The sequence below is a fragment of the Chrysemys picta genome, chromosome 20 (genome assembly GCF_011386835.1).
Source record: "Chrysemys picta bellii isolate R12L10 chromosome 20, ASM1138683v2, whole genome shotgun sequence".
In the NCBI taxonomy this organism is placed as follows: Eukaryota; Metazoa; Chordata; order Testudines; family Emydidae; genus Chrysemys; species Chrysemys picta.
This window is the reverse complement of record NC_088810.1, coordinates 14,555,838-14,575,795: the sequence shown is the minus strand read 5'-3', so window position 1 is coordinate 14,575,795 and position 19,958 is coordinate 14,555,838. Positions and strand designations below refer to the sequence as shown.

The following is a 19,958-nucleotide window of genomic DNA, read 5'->3' as shown; positions in this document are numbered from 1 at the left end:
GGGGGAGAGCTCACCAGGCGAGAACAGGGCGATGGCCAGCAGCAGCACGTACTCGGCCTCGTGCAGCCTCAGCTTCTTCAGGCTGATGTGGAACTTGAGCAGCGGCTCCAGGTAGATCTGCTGGAACCCAGCTGGAGACAGAGATGGGGGGTGATGGGGGAGCTACGCTGGCTGGACCAGGGCTCCCCAGTGGGGCCACGGCTCTGAGCTCAGCTGCCAGCATGCCGGGGCCCGGGGAAGTTGGGGGTGGGGGGGCAGCTAGGAGAAGTGCATTGCACTGCAGGACAGGACAGGACAGGGTGGGGAAGGCCCGGCTCCTCGGGGACTGCAGCCTCCCAGCCCGGGAAGCGCAGAGAGAAGCAGGCATCTCACAGCACACGAAGACTGAGCGTGGCTGAGGGGTAGGACGCGGCTCTGCCACCCCTGCCTGGGAGACGGGCTCCAGGGCTCCTAGCCTGGCCCTGCCCTGGGAAACGTCGTCGGCCCACCTGATCTCACCCATGTCGCAGCGGGCAGCAATCCTGTGCCCCGTATGTCCTGCGGCAGCGAGTTCCTTGGGGGCAGCATTTCCATAGTGTCAGTGCTCAGCCAATCACTGCTTGGCGCTGTGCGGCGTGGGGTGCAGGGCTGTAGCTGTGTCAGTCACTATTCCAGCCCCTCCTTGCCTATGGTACCCCATAGGTTCCCCATAGGCAAGGGCACAGTGCTGCGACAGGGCGCAGGGGGAACCACGGTTCTTGTCAGGGGATTCTGGGCAGGGCAGCCCGTGTTCCCTTCCAGGACTCCCCTAGCCCAGGCCGGGCGAGCCCCTGAGGGGGACACTGGGGGGGCTAGAAGCAGAGAGAAGCCGGGGCAGTTGGGGCCAGCCCCTTGCGCCAGAGGGGACTCACCCAGGGCGCCGTCTTGGATGGTGTAGCAGTGCTGGCCGCACTCCCAGGCCTTGGTCTCCTCGTTGAAGACCGTGTTGAACTGGATCTGGCAGATCTCCAAAGTGGCGCCTTTGAGAAGCGAAATCTGGTCATCGATCGGCAAACTCCTTCCCGGAGAGAGCGAGAGAGAGCATGAGAGCAGGCCAGGGAGCCAGGGCCATAGGCCATGTGCAAAATGGGGGCGGGGGAGGGGACCCTGCGGGGGGCTGGGCTTAACGGGATTCAGGGGGGGTGGGGGTACACTGGGGTACAGGGGGGAGCAGGGACTGGGGATCTCAGGAATGAGGCAGGGCAGGGCTTGGAGGTGGGGGGTGGGAACAGGGATGCGGCAGGGCAGGGCTGGGGGGTGCAGGGGGAGCAGGGATGTGGCAGGGTAGGGCTGTGGGGGGTGGGGTGCAGGAGGGATGCAGCAGGGCAGGGCTGAGGGGGGTGGGGGAGCAGGGATGCGGCAGGGCAGGGCTGGGGGGTGCAGGGGGAGCACGGATGCGGCAGGGGTAGGGCTGGGCGGGGAGCAGGGATGCGGCAAGGGCAGAGCTAGGGGGTGCAGGGTGAGCAGGGATGTGGCAGGGTAGGGCTGTGGGGGGTGGGGTGCAGGAGGGATGCAGCAGGGCAGGGCTGAGGAGAGTGGGGTGCAGGAGGGATGCAGCAGGGCAGGGCTGAGGGGGGTGGGGGAGCAGGGATGCGGCAGGGCAGGGCTGAGGGGTGGCAGTAGGGATGTGGCAGGGCTGAGGGGTGCAGGGTGCAGTAGGGATGCGGCAGGGCGGGGGCTGAGGGTGCAGTAAATAAATAAATAAATGGAGATATCCCATCTCCTAGAACTGGAAGGGACCTTGAAAGGTCATCGAGTCCAGCCCCCCTGCCTTCACTAGCAGGACCAAGTACTGATTTTTGCCCCAGATCCCTAAGTGGCCCCCTCAAGGATTGAACTCACAACCCTGGGTTTAGCAGGCCAATGCTAGAGCAGGGCTGAGGGGGGTGGGGGAGCAGGGATGCGGCAGGGCGGGGCTGAGGGGGTGCAGGAGGGATGCAGCAGGTGGGGCTATCGGAGGTGCGGGGGGGAGAAGGTGCTAGCTGTGCTGAGCTGGGCGTCACTCTCAGGGTCTCAGCTCCCGTTTCCCACTCCCCCTCCAGCCAGGCAGTTTGAGCCGCCTGCCCCCAGCTGCCCCCCATGCCCACCTGGCTCCCCGGGGTGTGGGAGCCCAGCCGTGCTGACCTGAAGGCTGGGATCTCTTGGCGAATTTGATCACTTGCTGGATGAGGACGGTGCTGAGGTCGGCGAAGTGGGGCAGCATGGAGAAGTTGTCAGGCAGCATGTCCCCCCTGCAGGCTCTGCAAGGGGGCCAGGGGGCCGCCCTCCTCAGGCTGGGAGAGCCCCCACAGGACATGGGGAACCCTGGGCTCCTGGGGGCTCTGAGGGCTCAGGCTGTGGATGTACAATCGCACCGGGGGCTGGGGAGACAGAGGCCCCAGTCAGAACCTTAGTGCTGCCGCTGTCAGTGGCACTGGCCCTGTGGAGAGGCGGCTGGCTCGGGGGTGTGGCGAGCCCCTGGTGCATTGCCCTGCGATACAGCTGAGCCTTGGACTACTGGGTATACCAGCCCCAATTCCCACACCCCGGTGGGGTGAAGCCCTGCAGACAAACCCTAGCGCCGCTTCCACAGCGTGGCTGGGGGTCCTCTGCCGAGGCTCCCTCGGGGCTGAGCTGGGACCTGGGGGTCAGAACCATATGCACAGGATCCGCAAGAACAGATGCTGCAGATGCAGGCGCAGTTGTGCTGGAGCAAGGATGGGGGATGAGGTAGTGGTAGTGGTAGGGGATGTGGACAGAAGGGAGGGGTGGGGTGGCAGGGAGGGGATGTGGGGGGCTGGAGTCAAGATAGGGGGTGGGGCAGAGGGGAGGGAAGGGGATGTGGGGGGCAGGAGGGAGGGATGGGTCAGGGACAGAGAGGCAGGGGAGGGGGGTGGGCAGAGGGAAGGGAGACGGGCTGAGTGGGGCAGGAGGGAGGGGTGGGATAGAGGAGAGCGGGTTGGGGCTGGGGCAGGAGGGAGGGAGGGATGGGGTGGGGGAACAGGAGGGAGATGTGGGGCGGAGGGGAAGGGGTTAGGCTGGGGGCAGGAGAGAGGGAGGGAGGGATGGGGTGGGGGGTATGGGAGGGCACCCTATGGGGAGAACAGACTCAAGCCCCTGGCAGGTGTGAAACTTGTCCCGTGCCAGCACTTGGCCAGTAACCAGCCCGATCCAATCAGGGAGCAGGAATCCCAGCATGTGACTCAGGTAGCCAATGGCAGCTGTTTTGAGGGCGGGGGAAGGGTCTGAATAGCCCCCACCCCCCAACTCGCCTAGGCTCTCCTGGTGGGGCTGGTCAGGCAGAGGCTGGGGTTGAGCAGGATCAGTGTTCAGGGGAGCTGGTTCCAGTGGGGGTGTGGCTCTAGGGGTGGTGGCCAGCCCAGTGGGGGCTGGTTCCAGCAGGGGTGTGGCTCGGGGGGCAGGTGCCTGCGGGAGGGGAGGTCTGGGGGTGAGCTGGGTTGGTGTATGGGGGGGGCTGGTTCCAGCGGGGTGTGGCTCTGGGGGCAGGTGCCTGTGGGAGGGGAGGGCTGGGGGTGAGCTGGGTTGGTGTATGGGGGGGGGCTGGTTCCAGCAGGGGTGTGGCTCGGGGGGCAGGTGCCTGCGGGAGGGGAGGGCTGGGGGGTGAGCTAGGTTGGTGTATGCGGGGGGGGCTGGTTCCAGCAGGGGTGTGGCTCTGGGGGCAGGTGCCTGCGGGAGGGGAAGGCTGGGGGTGAGCTGGGTTGGTGTATGGGGGGGGGGGGGCTGGTTCCAGCAGGGGTGTGGCTCTGGGGGCAGGTGCCTGCGGGAGGGGAGGGCTGGGGGTGAGCTGGGTTGGTGTACGGGCGGGGCTGGTTCCAGCAGGGGTGTGGCTCGGGGGGCAGGTGCCTGCGGGAGGGGGAGGGCTGGGGGTGAGCTGGGTTGGTGTACGGGGGGGGGGCTGGTTCCAGCAGGGGTGTGGCTCGGGGGGCAGGTGCCTGTGGGAGGGGAGGGCTGGGGGTGAGCTGGGTTGGTGTATGGGGACGCTGGTTCCAGCAGGGGTGTGGCTCGGGGGGCAGTGGCTGCCCTGGTGTCTGCAGGGGGTGCGGGGGTTGGGACTCTTACCCGGCAATGCACGAACTGGGAGAAGCCAGAGTCAAAGTGCCTCTTGTGGGCCTCAATGAGGCTGCTGATGAGCTGCTCCTGCTCCTCTGTCAGCTCCGCCGGCTCCTCCGCCAGCTCCCGCTCCTGCTTCTTCTGCTTCCGCAGGACCCGGCGCATCTGCAGAGCCTCCTCTGACATGATCACTGCCAGGCCACGAGCCAGGGGTGAGGGGCTTGGCCCCCAGCAACGGCTCCCCAGGCCCACGCTGACAGACCCCTCCCAGCTTCCTTTCCCTCAGCCCCACCCGAGAGCCTGGGGAGCTCGGCATGGTGCTGCCCTGGCCATGGGCTCCACTGTCTGCCTTTGCTCCATGACCCGCCTGGCAAACCAGCTGGAGGGAGCGGGGCCTAGTGGGAGAGCAGGGACTGGGAGCCAGGGCTCCTGTGTTCTAATCCCAGCTCTGGGCTGGAGAGGGGTCTCGAGGGGAGAGTGGTGGAGGAGCAGGGTGGAGTCAGGACTCCTGGGTTCATCCTAGAGCCAGGAAGAAACCCCAGCCAGCCCCTGCTGTAAGCCAGAAAAGGACAGGAGTCTAGTGGGTAAAAAGGGAGGCTGAAACTAGGCTGCCAGGGTTCTCTTCCTGGCTCTGGGACGGAGAGCGGTCTAGTGGGCAGAGCAGGTGCCTGGGAGTCCAGACTCCTGGGTTCCAGCTCTCAACAGGTGCCCCTGATGTGTTTAAACTGCAGCATGCTGGAGCGCTGGGAGTCCTGGAGGAAGGGGTATTTGCCAGGGACGCGGCAGCATGTGTTAGCCGGGCGCTCAGCAGTGACGGGAGTAAGGACAGGAGAGTCACTTCCACCAGGAGCCCCCCCAGTGCTATGGGACAGTTCTCCAGGAGGCCAATGCTGCCCCTGCCAGACAGGGTGGCTTTAAACACATCAGGGGCACCAGCCCCCTTCTCTGAGCTGGGGCTGTACGGGTGGGGCTCAGGGCCGGGCAGGCAGACTCTGCAGAGCCGTTAACTGGATTCAGATAGCGGATACTTGCTGCAAATCAGAGACCTTGGCTGCTCCACAGGGGAAGCACAAAGCAGTCCAGCGAGCTATCCATGCAGCCCCCCCCCCCCCCCCGCTGCGAGCTATCCATGCAGCGCTCTCCCCAATGAGCTATCCATGCAGCCCCCAGCCCCCCCCCAGCGAGCTATCCGCCCAGTCCCCCCAGTGAGCTATCCATGCAGCCCCCCCCCCCCCCGCTGCGAGCTATCCATGCAGCGCTCTCCCCAATGAGCTATCCATGCAGCCCCCAGCCCCCCCCAGCGAGCTATCCGCCCAGTCCCCCCAGTGAGCTATCCATGCAGCGCTCCCCCCCAGTGAGCTATCCATGCAGCCCCCAGCCCCCCCCAGTGAGCTATCCATGCAACCCCCAGCCTCCCCCAGCGAGCTATCCACCCAGTCCCCCCAGTGAGCTATCCATGCAGCCCCCAGCCCCCCCAGCAAGCTATCCATGCAGCCCCCAGCCCTCCCCAGCGAGCTATCCATGCAGCCCCCAGCCCTCCCCAGCGAGCTATCCATGCAGCCCCCAGCCCTCCCCAGCAAGCTATCCATGCAGCCCCCAGCCCTCCCCAGTGAGCTATCCATGCAGCCCCCAGCCCCCCCCCAGCGAGCTATCCGCCCAGTCCCCCCAGTGAGCTATCCATGCAGCCCCCAGCCCCCTCCCAGCGAGCTATCCGCCCAGTCCCCCCAGTGAGCTATCCATGCAGCGCTCCCCCCCAGTGAGCTATCCATGCAGCCCCCAGCCCCCCCCAGCGAGCTATCCATGCAGCCCCCAGTGAGCTATCCATGCAACCCCCAGCCTCCCCCAGCGAGCTATCCACCCAGTCCCCCCAGTGAGCTATCCATGCAGCCCCCAGCCCCCCCAGCAAGCTATCCATGCAGCCCCCAGCCCTCCCCAGCGAGCTATCCATGCAGCCCCCAGCCCTCCCCAGCGAGCTATCGGCCCAGTCCCCCCAGCGAGCTATCCATGCAGCCCCCAGTCCCCCCCCCAGCGAGCTATCCATGCAGCCCCCAGCCCTCCCCAGCAAGCTATCCATGCAGCCCCCAGCCCTCCCCAGCGAGCTATCGGCCCAGTCCCCCCAGCGAGCTATCCATGCAGCCCCCAGTCCCCCCCCCAGCGAGCTATCCATGCAGCCCCCAGCCCTCCCCAGCGAGCTATCCGCCCAGTCCCCCCAGTGAGCTATCCGTGCAGCTATCCGTGCAGCCCCCAGCGAGCTATCCATGCAGTGCTCCCCCAGTGAGCTATCCATGCAGCCCCCAGCCCCCCCCAGTGAGCTATCCACACAGCCCCCAGTCCCTCCAGCGAGCTATCCACACAGCCACAGCACAGTGCCCTGCCAGCTGGGACCCCCTGCACGGCACCAGGCCAGGCCAGTGCCCTGCCAGCCGGGACCCCCGCACGGCACCAGCCAGCCCAGCCCCCTGCTAGCTGGGACCCCCACACACACACTGCCCAGCACAGCACCCTGCTCACTGGGACCACCTGCATGGCACCAGCCCAGCCCAGCACCCTGCCAGCCAAACCTCCACCTGGCTCCAGCCCAGCCCAGTGCCCTGCTAGCCAAATCCCCACATGGCTCCAGCCCAGCCCAGCGCCCTGCTAGCTGGGATCCCCGCACAGCACCAGCCCTGCACCCCTCTAGCCTGGCATCCCCCCCCCCCCCGCCAGGGAGTTCATCAACGGAAGGTGCCTGAGCCCAGTGGGGAGCACCCCCAGGCTGACAAGGCTGCAGCACAGATACTCTAATGGGGAGAGCAGACCTTGCGCTTCCCCTGCCAACCTCCCCCGGGCCAGACACCAGCTGCAGGAGGGCGGGGAGCCGAGCCCTGACTTACTGTCCTTCTTCATGCCCACGGCCAGGCACTTCTGGAGGCGGCAGGCTTGGCACTGCCGGCGCTTGGCTTTGGTGATGGTGCAGTTGCGGGTGAAGGGGCAGGTGAAGCACACGCCCTTGCTGATCGACCGCCTGCAAAAGAGGGGCAGGGCTTGGGGAGCAGGAGACACTCCCCCTGCCTTGGGAAAGGGTCAGAGAGCCCCCCCACACACACACACACAGTGAGAGCCCCAAGCGAGCAACCCGTTGGACCTGGCACCGCAAGGCTCAGAGCAACTCAGGCAGGCAGCCCTGGCTCTCCTCAGCGACCCGCCATCCCCTCCCAGCCTTCTGCCGGCTTCATCCCCAGCCTGCTCCATGCAGCACTGCATCCCTCCCAGGCACAGCCCAGCCCACTGCTCCTGCTCCCCTCCCATCCAGGAACGGGGACGCCCGACCCAATGCCCAGCACCCTTGCTAGGAGCAGGGGCTTCTGGGTCATTTCCAGCTGCAAGGCACTGCATTGTGGGATAGAGCTTGGGGAGCCGGTTCCTGGCTTCCTCTCCACCAAACCGTCCCAGCTACGCTTCCCCTGGCGCAGGGCCACCATGTCTGTGTGCCTGGGCGGGGGGTGCTGGCCCAGGCACTGAGCAACACAGACATGTAACATGCCAACACGTTGGGCTGTGCCAGCTCTCTGCCCCCCCGAGATCTGCCCCCTATGCAGATGGGTAGGCCCACACCTCCTATGCTTGCTATCACACACACAGATGGTTATTCCAGCATACACAAACAGACAGATGGCTATGCACACACACACACACAGTGGTAAATGGTGCTGCAAGAAGCCATGGTGAAGAGGCTTTGGGCCCTGCCCCCAGTAGTCATCTCAGGCATTGGTTGTCCCGGTCAGTTGCAATGCCCGGGACAAGCCCAACTGGCTGAACCAGGGTGTCTAGAACTGTTTCTTCCCTGCATGGAGGAGAAGCCACAAGCATTAAAGCTGCCCCAAAGCCCTGAAACCCCAACACCTTTCTCTGAGAATAAGCCTCACAATGAAACAGAGTCACTCTGGGGCAGGGGGATGGGAGACCCCAAAGGAACGTGCAGCATGCTGCAGGAAAAACAACAGGAGTACTTGTGGCACCTTAGAGACTAACAAATTTATTAGAGCATAAGCTTTCATGGGCTACATCCCACTTCTTTGGATGCATATAGAGTGGAATAAATATTGAGGAGATATATATACACACATACAGAGAGCATAAACAGGTGGGAGTTGTCTTACCAACTCTTGAGAGGCCAATTAAGTAAGAGAAAAAAAACTTTTGAAGTGATAATCAAGATAGCCCAGTACAGACAGTTTGATAGGAAGTGTGAGAATACTTACAAGGGGAGATAGATTCAATGTTTGTAATGGCTCAGCCATTCCCAGTCTTTATTCAATCCTGAGTTGATTGTGTCTAGTTTGCATATCAATTCCAGCTCAGCAGTCTCTCGTTGGAGTCTGTTTTTGAAGTTTTTCTGTTGTAATATAGCCACCCGCAGGTCTGTCATTGAATGACCAGACAGGTTAAAGTGTTCTCCCACTGGTTTTTGAGTATTATGATTCCTGATGTCAGATTTGTGTCCATTAATTCTTTTGCGTAGAGACTGTCCGGTTTGGCCAATGTACATGGCAGAGGGGCATTGCTGGCACATGATGGCATATATCACATTGGTAGATGTGCAGGTGAATGAGCCCCTAATGGTATGGCTGATGTGATTAGGTCCTATGATGATGTCACTTGAATAGATATGTGGACAGAGTTGGCATCGGGCTTTGTTACAAGGATAGGTTCCTGGGTCAGTGGTTTTGTTCAGTAATGTGTGGTTGCTGGTGAGTATTTGCTTTAGGTTGGGGGGTTGTCTGTAAGCGAGGACAGGTCTGTCTCCCAAGATCTGTGAGAGTAAAGGATCATCTTTCAGGATAGGTTGTAGATCTCTGATGATGCGCTGGAGAGGTTTTAGTTGGGGGCTGAAAGTGACAGCTAGTGGTGTTCTGTTATTTTCTTTGTTGGGCCTGTCTTGTAGGAGGTGACTTCTGGGTACTTAATTGGCCTCTCAGAGTTGGTAAGACAACTCCCACCTGTTTATGCTTTCTGTATGTGTGTATATATATCTCCTCAATATTTATTCCACTCTATATGCATCCGAAGAAGTGGGCTGTAGTCCACGAAAGCTTATGCTCTAATAAATTTGTTAGTCTCTAAGGTGCCACACGTACTCCTGTTTTTTTTGCGGATACAGACTAACAGGCTGCTACTCTGAATGCTGCAGGAAGTGGTGCAAGTGGCTCAGCATGGCACTGGGGGCACGGTGCTGCAGAGAGCAGAAGGGGAGCTTGCCCTGCACAGCCAGTGATGACCCCAGTGCCCCAGGCTGGCACTAGAGGGCACTGTGCTGCAGGGAGCAGGGTGTAGGCACAGTAGGGAGTGCTGTATGGGTGTCAGGTCCCGGCAGTACGGTGCAGCGGGTAGTTACCCTAGTTAGCCATGCAGGGATGCTGCTGCCCATCAGGCCTGGCACATGTCTCAGGCTGGCAGCCGCAAGAGGCAGCAGGTGAGGCCCAGTTCAGTCAGCACATCCCATTACATGACAGGAATCTGCACAGTGGCCCAGAGCAGAGACCCTGCTGAGTGCTGCCGAAACGCAGCCTGCCTGGAGCCAGAGCTGGCCTGGGTGAATCTGGGGGGCTGGGCAAGTGGACAAGGGCCTGGGATCCAAGCTGAGCTGAGCCCTGCAGGGAGGGGCAGGCCTGGACGGTCATGTCCAAAACTCTGGGATGGGAGTCGCGCCCGGCAGAGCGTCCCAGCCACACCCTGCGTCACAGCCACGGCTGTACTCGCCTGGGCATCAGCTGAGATAAACCTGGGCTCAGCAGCAGCAAACGCTCCTGGAGACGAGCACATGGCGGCTCTGAGACACAGGACAGTACAGCCACAGGGCAGCTGTCATGAGGGCCGGACACAACAGCCACTGAGCCAGGGCATTGCCTGTGTGCACACAAACACACACACACTGCACCCTCCCCCCACACACATCCCAACGCACAGACATGCTATGCACACATGCCCACCCCAATGCATACGCATACCTGTGTACACACCCACATAGACATCCCAATGCACACCCCGAATATGCACATCAACACCCCCCCATACACATCCACAACCTACTCATACATCCCTTATAGACACACCAGTTTACACATACACCTTGTACACTACACCCTGTCACAGTTGAGGGTAACTGCACCTGTATTCTCCCTCTGTGGCCCCTCGAGGGCACCTTCTTGAGGCTTCCAGCTCCCAGCCATCACCTCACGTGGGCCGAGACCCGTCTCACTCCTTCCTGAGCTGCACAGCCCCCTGCCTTACACTGTGACATCCCCAGCAAGGCCAGCACCTGTATCATGCGTTCTCTCCAAAGAGACAATGTTACCAGTGACCCCCCCAGCCCTTCCCCAGCAGAGCGCATGTATCTGAAGGACAAAAGCCTCCCAGAGGAAGGGTAACGGTGAGAAAGAGCTTTGCACATGCACTAACCAGACAGGCTTGGCCCGGCCGCCTTTCCAACCTTTCAGCAAGGTTCAGACCCGAATCAGCCTTTACAACGCACCCTCTTCCTTTGTCCTCTGTGACTGCCCTGGCCTAAACCAGTCTCTCCAAACCACTCCAGGGTGGTACCTCTCCAGAGCTGTTTACAGTCGCCGGGGCTGTAGGAATCACCTCCCCCCACCGCTGTTTTTAGTTCCTGGGTAACCTTCCCCCATGGAGCTGCTCCAATCCCTGGGCACAAAGCTACAGCAACCATTCATAAACTGGATACAGCATGGTCCCCTGAGATGCTGCATGCGGTTGCACTATCGGTCAAACCCCTCCACACACACACATCTGATCTCATTGCATACCTCCCCACACACAAGCACATAAGAACACTGTTACACACTACACATACCCTATGCACACATGTATACACACCACTGCACTCCCCGCCCCCCAACCCTCCCTGTTCTGAGGGGTGTTGGGTGTGACCCAGGGCAGTGCCCTGCCTGCGCAGCACCAATAGGAGGCAGCGTTTGCCCTTGCCGGCCCCATGGGGTGGAAAGGCCCAGGACAGGGGGTTGGAGGTTGGCAGGACGATGGCGCCAGGGGGGCTCTCACCTGAAGAAGCCCTTGCAGCCCTCGCAGGTCATGACACGGAAGTGGTAGCCGGTGGCTCGGTCGCCGCACACGGCGCAGATTTTCTCCTCTCCCTCTGGCTCCCCGTCTTCCCTGCTCCCGGCCCCAAGGCTCAGCACGCCGGGGCTGCTGCTGCTACTGCTGCTGCTCTCCCTATCAGAGGGGCTGAGCATGGCAGCTCCTGGCCCCCAGGCACCCACATGCAAGCTGCTGTGGGGAGAGAAGAGTCAGCGACAGGCCTAGGCTCCAGCACAGGAACCGCCCAGGTCAGACCATGCCATGTGGTCCTTCCATAGGGGCCAGGAGACGGCTCCCCATCCGTGGGGCCCCATTCCTCCTCCACCATCCCTTCCCCGGGGACAGCCCCCCGCAGATCCCAGTGGAGCCCGTTGTTTATGCTCCTGCAGGCATTGTGCAGTCACACGACAAATTAGCTGTTGCTGTCAGTTGTACTGCGGTAATGGGTGGTAGGATAACCCCTGATTCATGCAGACACACACACACAGATGTTGTTTCTTTCAAATCCTGGACGAATGGGTTTGGGGAGACCCCGTATCAAGTTCTGCTAGGACTGTGTCCAGCCTTTGCCAGGGTCCCTGGGAGCTGGGCCAGGGAGCCCATCCCCCACGCCCCACAGCACGCTAAGGGGAGCTTTTCTCTGCGCCACTGGGCCGGGAATCACCAGAACTGTGCCAACGCCAGCGGAGGCAGCAGATGGCAGTGGTCAGATGGCCCCACCGCCTGTCACCTACCCATGGGGGATCTTCTACCAAGTGAACCCGGCCTCTCGAGGGCCATCTTCCGCCACGGGAGCTACGGAACAGACAGGACCTGCCAGCAGGGGGCAGCACTCTCAGCTACAGCATTTCTCTGCCCCAGTTACCCTCCGGCAGCTCCACCGGCCCCCACCTCTGCAGTGCAGCCCCAGTGCACTGTGCACTGTGCGCTGTGCGCTGCTGCCTCTGGAACACTGCTGCCAACTCAGGAGCCTGGCTAGTGGCCAGCTCCCCCTCCCACAGCTGAGCATGCTCTGCAGGGAATCCATCTTTTATCCCCCAACTACCCCCATACACCCCTCTGGCTATCCCCATACACCCCCATCTATCCCCATACACCCCTCTGGCTAGCCCCATACACCCCCATCTATCCCCAGACACCCTCTTCTATCCCCATACACCCCTCTGGCTATCCCCATACACCCTCTTCTATCCCCATATACCCCTCTGGCTAGCCCCATACACCCCCATCTATCCCCATACACCCCTCTGGCTATCCCCAGACACCCTCTTCTATCCCCATATACCCCTCTGGCTAGCCCCATACACCCCCATCTATCCCCAGACACCCTCTTCTATCCCCATATACCCCTCTGGCTAGCCCCATACACCCTCTTCTATCCACATACACCCCTCTGGCTATCCCCATACACCCCCATCTATCCCCATACACCCCTCTGGCTATCCCCATACACCCTCTTCTATCCCCATACACCCCTCTGGCTAGCCCCATACACCCCCCATCTATCCCCGTACACCCCTCTGGCTATCCCCAGACACCCTCTTCTATCCCCATATACCCCTCTGGCTATCCCCATACACCCCCATCTATCCCCATACACCCCTCTGGCTATCCCCAGACACCCTCTTCTATCCCCATACACCCATCTCTCTATCTCCATACACCCCCAACTACCCCCATACACCCCCATCTACCCCATACCCCCATCTATCCCCATACACCCATCTCTCTATCTCCATACATCCAACTACCCCCATACACCCCCATCTATCCCCATACCCCCATCTATCCCCATACACCCTGCTATCTCTCCCATACACCCCCCATCTATCCCCATCTCCCCCATACATCCCCCTTCTATCCCCATACACACACCTCCACCATCTATCCCAGAGGTGGGCAAACTATGGCCTGCAGGCAACATACGGCCTGCTGGACCGTCCTGTCTGGCCCTTGAGCTCCCGGCTGGGGAGGCTAGCCCCTGGCCCCTCCCCCGCTGTCCCCCTCCCCCACAGCCACGCTGCCACGCGGGCAGCACTCTGGGCAGCAGGGCTGCGCGCTCCTGCAGGGCAGCACGGCAGCGTGTCTGGCTCTGGCCAGGAGGCGTGGCTGCCAGACATGCTGCTTTGAGCGGCATGGTAAGGGGGTGGGGGCCGGGGGGTTGGATTAAGGGTCAGGGGGTCCCGGGGGGCAGTCAGGGGACAGGGAGCAGGAGGTGGTAGGATGGGGTGGAGGTTTGGGTGGGGGGCGATTGGGGAATGGAAACGGGGGGGTTGGATAAGCGTGGGAGTCCCGGGGGGCCTGTCAGGGGGCAGGGGTGTGGATAGCGGTCGGGGCAGTCAGGGAGAAGGGGGGTTAGATAGGGGGTGGGGTCCTGGGGGGGTTGGATTAAGGGGCAGGGGGTCCCGGGGGGCAGTCAGGGGACAGGGAGCAGGAGGTGGTTGGATGGGGTGGAGGTTTGGGTGCGGGGCGATTGGGGAATGGGAATGGGGGTGTTGGATAAGCGTGGGAGTCCCGGGGGGCCTGTCAGGGGGCGGGGGTGTGGATAGCGGTCGGGGCAGTCAGGGAGCAGGGGGCGGTTAGATAGGGGGTGGAGTCCTGGGGGGGTTGGATGAGGGGCGAGGGGTCCCAGGAGGGGGCAGTCAGGAGACAAGGAGCGGGGGGGGTTGGGGGGTTCTGAGGGGGGCAGTCAGGGGGCGGGAAGTGGGAGGGGTCGGATAGGTGGCGGGGGCCAGGCTGTTTGGGGAGGCACAGCCTTCCCTATGCAGCCTTCCATACAGTTTTGCAACCCTGATGTGGCCCTTGGGCCAAAAAGTTTGCCCACCCCTGATCTATCCCCGTACACCCCTCTATTATCCCCGTTAACCCCTCTATGTATCCCCATACAGCCCCATCTATCCCGATACACCCCCTTCTGTCCCCATACATACCCATCTATCCCCACCCACCCTTCTATCCCCATAGATCCCTCTATCTATCCCCACACACCCCCATCTGTCCCTCTATCTACCTAGTGACCTAGCTCTCTCAGTACATAGCTGGTCCAGCCCACTGCTATATCCAAGCCCCATCACAATGGTTCATGGGTTGTCTCCTCTCAGCCCCTGGGGAGTAGGGATGTTTGCTCCTCACTTTACAGATGGGCAGGAAGCCCCAAGAGGGGCTGAGATGCTGTGATGCTGAGACTGGGGCAGCACTAACTTTTAAGCACCGAGCAAATCACAGGAACACCCTGCGACCCACACAGCCAGGGGCCTGGGCTCCCATACACTGAATGGGGGGAGGGGCGCCTGACACTGCGACCCACACAGCCAGGGGCCTGGGCTCCCATACACAGAATGGGGGGAGGGGCGCCTGACACTGCGACCCACACAGCCAGGGGCCTGGGCTCCCATACACTGAATGGGGGGAGGGGCGCCTGACACTGCGACCCACACAGCCAGGGGCCTGGGCTCCCATACACTGAATGGGGGGAGGGGCGCCTGACACTGCGACCCACACAGCCAGGGGCCTGGGCTCCCATACACTGAATGGGGGGAGAGGCGCCTGACACTGCGACCCACACAGCCAGGGGCCTGGGCTCCCATACACTGAATGGGGGGAGAGGCGCCTGACACTGCGACCCACACAGCCAGGGGCCTGGGCTCCCATACACTGAATGGGGGGAGAGGCGCCTGACACTATGACCCACACAGCCAGGGGCCTGGGCTCCCATACACTGAATGGGGGGAGGGGCGCCTGACACTGCGACCCACACAGCCAGGGGCCTGGGCTCCCATACACTGAATGGGGGGAGAGGCGCCTGACACTGCGACCCACACAGCCAGGGGCCTGGGCTCCCATACACTGAATGGGGGGAGAGGCGCCTGACACTGCGACCCACACAGCCAGGGGCCTGGGCTCCCATACACTGAATGGGGGGAGAGGCGCCTGACACTGCAACCCACACAGCCAGGGGCCTGGGCTCCCATACACTGAATGGGGGGAGAGGCGCCTGACACTGCGACCCACACAGCCAGGGGCCTGGGCTCCCATACACTGAATGGGGGGAGGGGCGCCTGACACTGCGACCCACACAGCCAGGGGCCTGGGCTCCCATACACTGAATGGGGGGAGAGGCCCCTGACACTGTGACCCACACAGCCAGGGGCCTGGGCTCCCATACACTGAATGAGGGGAGAGGCGCCTGACACTGCGACCCACACAGCCAGGGGCCTGGGCTCCCATACACTGAATGGGGGGAGAGGCGCCTGACACTACGACCCACACAGCCAGGGGCTTGGGCTGTTGTACACTGAAGGGGGGGAGGGGCACCTGACACTGCTGTGACCCACACTCCAAGCGGGGGGAGGGAACCAACTAAGCCAGCCAATGGGAGATGCCGACCGGAGGGGTGTGAGCTAAGCCCCAACCCCTCACCAAGCTAGGCCCCTAAGCGCTGGCTGCAAGGAGTTGCCCAGCTCTGCCAGTGAGTCACCCGGGAGCCCCTCACATGGCGTCTGGTGCCTCAGGCCTTTCTGGTGAGAATGAGAGAGGCAGGTGCCTCGCTCCACAGCAAACTGTCCAAGGAGGAGGGGCAGCAGCAGCAGCTGTTTTGTTCATACTAGCCCAGTGGGTAGAGCACTTGCCTGGGATCTGGCTGACTTGGGTTCAAGTTCCCTCCTAGCCCAAGCCCAAGCCAAGCATCATCGCCGTGTGTGTGCAACACTCTGCCTGCCCATCAGGGCAGTTTTTGTGTCTCGGGCTGGACCTGCCCTGCCCTGCCGTGCTCTGCTGGAGTCAGGAGCCCAACCTCTTGGTGCCCTGCGTGAGGGTGTCACCCCAGTGCCTGTTGCGCTTGGTCCCCCTGCCTGCCCCCTCGTCAAGGTGAAGCAGGCTGCTCTGGGAGCCAAGGTGACCTGCCTGGCTGTGAGGAGCTGTCCCCATGGTCCCCTCCCGGGTCAGTCCGGGGCCTGTGCGGGGGATGTTAACCCAGCGTGGGGGGAGATTAGCCAGCCTGGAGAAGGCAAAGTTCATTAGAAATGGGCAGCTGTCCAGGGCTGGGGGCACCAGGCAGAGATTGGCACCCAGAGGGGGACGAAAGGGGCAGGGAGGAGGCTGAAGGGCTGAGGCTGGGGCTGGGTGGCTCCCCCGGTCACAGGGGGGCAGCGGCAGCTGCGGAGCTCTCATGATTCCCCTGCAATCACTTGTTCAAAGCCCCCTCTCCCTGCCAGAGACCTGCCTTATCAGTCTCCCCAGCTGTTCACTCACGTTGGCCCCAGTCCCTCTCACTCTCCTGAGCAGAATTGAGCCCAGGCAGGGGGCCCCCATTAGTGTGAAGACCCGGGGACCTCGCCTGGCTGGCCCTGAATTAAGAGGGGCATTAACTCCAGCTCGCTGTCTCTGTCCCTTCTTGATGCATGGAAACACAGGCGGAGACCCTGTGCCACCCCGGCCCCTCAGCCTAGCTGCCCCCCCTCCCCTTCCCTCCCACCCATCCCGTGTGCCCGCTCACCGATGGTGTGGGTTGGGGGTGTGTGGCTGGGAGCAGATGGGGGGCTGGCTCCCAGGCTCCCCGCAGGCCGGGACTCTGCTCCCTCCCCAGCGGCGTCCGCACAGGCAGATTCAGATTGATTTATTTCACAATTGGGTGGAATTTGAACTTTGAACTTCAAGGAGTGGAGGCCAGGAGCAGTAGGGATGGGTGGGGGGGGGAGTAGCTGGGGGGAATATAGGGAGGGGGGAGCAGCTGGAGGGTGAGGGAGGTGGGAGCAGCCAGGGAGACGACCTTGGGCACATGGGGACAGTGTGTCCTGGGTGGCCCCTGAGAGGTAACACACTGGAGCTGACACACACACAGGGACACACACACACACACACTCTGGGGCTCGCAGCCTCCCGTTCACACTCAGCCCAGCCTGAGGGGTGGAAAGGCCTGCCCGACACCCATTACCTTAATGTCCTAGGGCTGAGAAGTCGGCCCTGCTTGTCCCCTGGGCACTCCCAAGTCACAGATCCTTGTGGGAAACTGGACTGGGGGCAGTGCCAGGCCAAGCCTGGCAGTCTGAGAGGGGGGTGTTTGGCTGTCTCCACTCATGGGCTTTCAGTGCCCCCATCCCAGCCTCCTGCACCTAGCAGAGCCCAGCACCCACTGGCACTGCCCTTCCGTTGCTCTTGGCTCATAGAGTTTGAAACTCCGGGAACTTCCTCCGCAGCTCAGGAATGAGGGCAGACTGGTTCAGTTCCCCCAGCCCAGGCTGGGCCGGGCACTGGGACCTGCCCAGGGGAGGGCAGCCAGGCTGGGATTGGGCACCGGGGCCTGCGCAGGGCAGGGGGAGCCAGGCTAAGGCTGGGCACTGATGTTCCCCCAGGAAGCCGGGCTCTCCAGAGATTTCTGAGCTGGAGCCCTGCTCTCTGGGCCCACAGTGTGAACTCCATGCTCTGGGGAATCTCAGGTACACACCTTCCCCCACACCAAGGGATGCAGGCTCGGGGGGTGGGAATGGGCCACGGTGCTCAGGTACTGGCCATGCAGGAACACAGAGATACTGGAACCAATCTGTGGCCCCCGGGGCTGTCCCCGTGTGGCACACCAGGGCAAGGGGAACGTCGCAGCTGTAGCAGGACTGGAGCACAGACACTCCTACTCCCCAAGCAAAGCCCCTGGCTTGGGCTATGGAGAATCAGTGTGTGGGCCATGACAACAGGTGGGGGCAGTTCCAACTCCATCCACTAGGGAGCAGTGGTCTGTCTGTCTCACAAGTACCCACCACAGCCACTCTGCTGTCATCTAGACCTGGGAAGGGGGGTGGGGGCAGATTTCCAAAGGCGCTCAGCACAGTAGGTATCTGCTGGGATCTCCTGACAATCCCTTTGGGTACGGAGCCCTTCCCCTCTCGTTTCCCTGTTTGAATCCAGCCCGGGGCAGTTGTGATGAAAGCACCCGGCCAGGGCTCGTTGGGAGCCTGTACAGAATGACCTGGGGGCGGCCAGTCTGGCTTCTGGTGCTTGCACCAGAGATGCACCACCACATGGACTGAGCTCCCCCTCCTCAGGCAGGGCTGGGCCAGGCTGGAGGAACAGTAGGTGGAGGGGGGGGCTGCCCCATCCTGGAGGTGTAGATGCCCCCACAAGCCATGTTCCAGCTGCAATCTGCATCACGAGATAAGCATCCCCGAGAAGGGTCCTGCTCCAGCTCCCACCCAATGCTCTGCCAGCACTGGAGAGAACTGCGCAGAGCAAACTCTGGCTGCCCTGATTAATGCTCCAATCCCTGGGCGATCAAGACCGATTTCCTGCTAATGAAACTTTGAAAAGCTTCATTAATCTGCACTGAGCCGCTCAGGGCCGTTCCACTCTGCCTGGCTCCCCCTGTCCTCGACGCAATGGCTCAGGCCAGGACCACAGTTTGGAACAGGATGTCTTTATTTTCCCATGACAGTCCCATTCTGTCCTGCCCCCTCCCCTGCCGCACGGGCCCCTGGGACTCCGCTTTTGCTGGGGAAAGGCCACGAAGCCTGGATTGCTGCAGCAGCGAAGGAGCCACTGGGGCAGCCAGCCCTCCCCCCGCCCCCCGGAATGGCTAAGGCCGGGCACATGGTGGGTGCTACCTGCCTGGGCAGCGGTGGTGGGGCACTGCGTGCAGACGCAGGGGCATCTGTCACAGCCAGCCCAAAGCCACGGAGACCCCTCACCCAGCAGGCATGGGACACTGGCATCTCCATCTGGGGAGCTCAGTGCCTCTGCAGACATGAATGGATTTACCTTCCCAGCCCTCGGGGCATTATCCCCGCCACAGAGGGGAAACTGAGGCACAGAGGGGTCCCACATCGAGCCAAGAGGATGAGGCACACAGCTCATTAGCATTTGCATGCCCAGTGCTCTGAGACCCTCAGAGGAGGGAGATGCTGCGTAGGAGTGCGAAGGGCTGATAAGCAGAGACAGTAAGTGATTGTTCTGTGAATGAGTGTGTTGGGGTGTGCGTGTGGTATGAATGTATGTACAAGTGCAGTGTGCGTATGAATACAGAGGTGCAGCGTGTGTGTGTGTGTGTGTGTGTGTGTGTGTTCAGGCAGTGCCAGGAATGAGCATGCCTGACTGGAGAGGGAATGGGGAGCTGCTGGCAGAGTAGGCAGGACCAAAGCCCTCCAGCTATGGGGCAGGGCTGGACTTTCACTGACTCAGGGAGCTGGCTCATGGGGAGGTTTGGCCCTGCTGGTCTTGGTGGCCAAGCTCTCTGTCCCCAGGTTCACCTGGATGGGGTGTGCAGCTCCAGGAGGGCAGACAGCGCTGCCTGTGGGAGGCCCCAGGGTGACTCGGTCTTTTCCTCTGTGTGTGTGTGTCAGCCCTAGTGAGTGTGTGTGTGAGCCCCAGAGCATGGGTGTGTCAGCCTGAGTGTGTCAGCCCCAGTGAGTGTGTCAGCTTCAGTGTGTGTGTGTCAGTCCCAGTGTGTGTGTGAGAGAGACCCAGTGAGTGTGTTTCAGCCCCAGAGTGAGCTCATGTGTATCACTTTGTAGGAGGACAGTCAGTGTTGATTGTTGATCCAAGTGTGAATGTGATGGTCAGTTTGAAGTCACTGTGCTGTGTGTACCATGGGGTGAGCCTGTGCTGCAGGTCAGCTCCCACGAGGCCCAGGCTGGGGTTGAGCATTAGGGCCTGCCCTAGGCAGGGGGAGCTGGGCTGGGCGCAGGGGCCGGAGCTGGGCTGGGCATTGGGGCCTGCCCAGGGCAGGACTGGAAATCCCCCTAGCGCTCCCCAAGGGAAGGGCTGGCAGACCCAGTGCTGTCTGGGGCAGAACTCTAGGGACAATCCTGCCTGGC

General features: G+C 62.0%; 1 protein-coding gene across 1 annotated transcript in view; it reads right to left on the bottom strand.

Annotated features, from left to right (window-relative positions):
* Window positions 1-17,214, bottom strand: part of NR1I3 (nuclear receptor subfamily 1 group I member 3) — a 24,584-nt gene extending 7,370 nt beyond the window's left edge. The window contains 9 exon segments of the mRNA XM_065574149.1: window positions 1-131; window positions 891-1,036; window positions 2,143-2,161; window positions 2,164-2,248; window positions 2,250-2,378; window positions 4,078-4,259; window positions 6,942-7,072; window positions 11,125-11,349; window positions 17,093-17,214. The exon segment at window positions 1-131 is cut by the window's left edge and continues 77 nt beyond it. Coding sequence (XP_065430221.1) covers window positions 1-131; window positions 891-1,036; window positions 2,143-2,161; window positions 2,164-2,248; window positions 2,250-2,378; window positions 4,078-4,259; window positions 6,942-7,072; window positions 11,125-11,315 — 1,014 coding nt within the window. The 5' untranslated portion in view covers window positions 11,316-11,349; window positions 17,093-17,214.
* Between the last annotated feature and the right edge of the window lie 2,744 nt (window positions 17,215-19,958).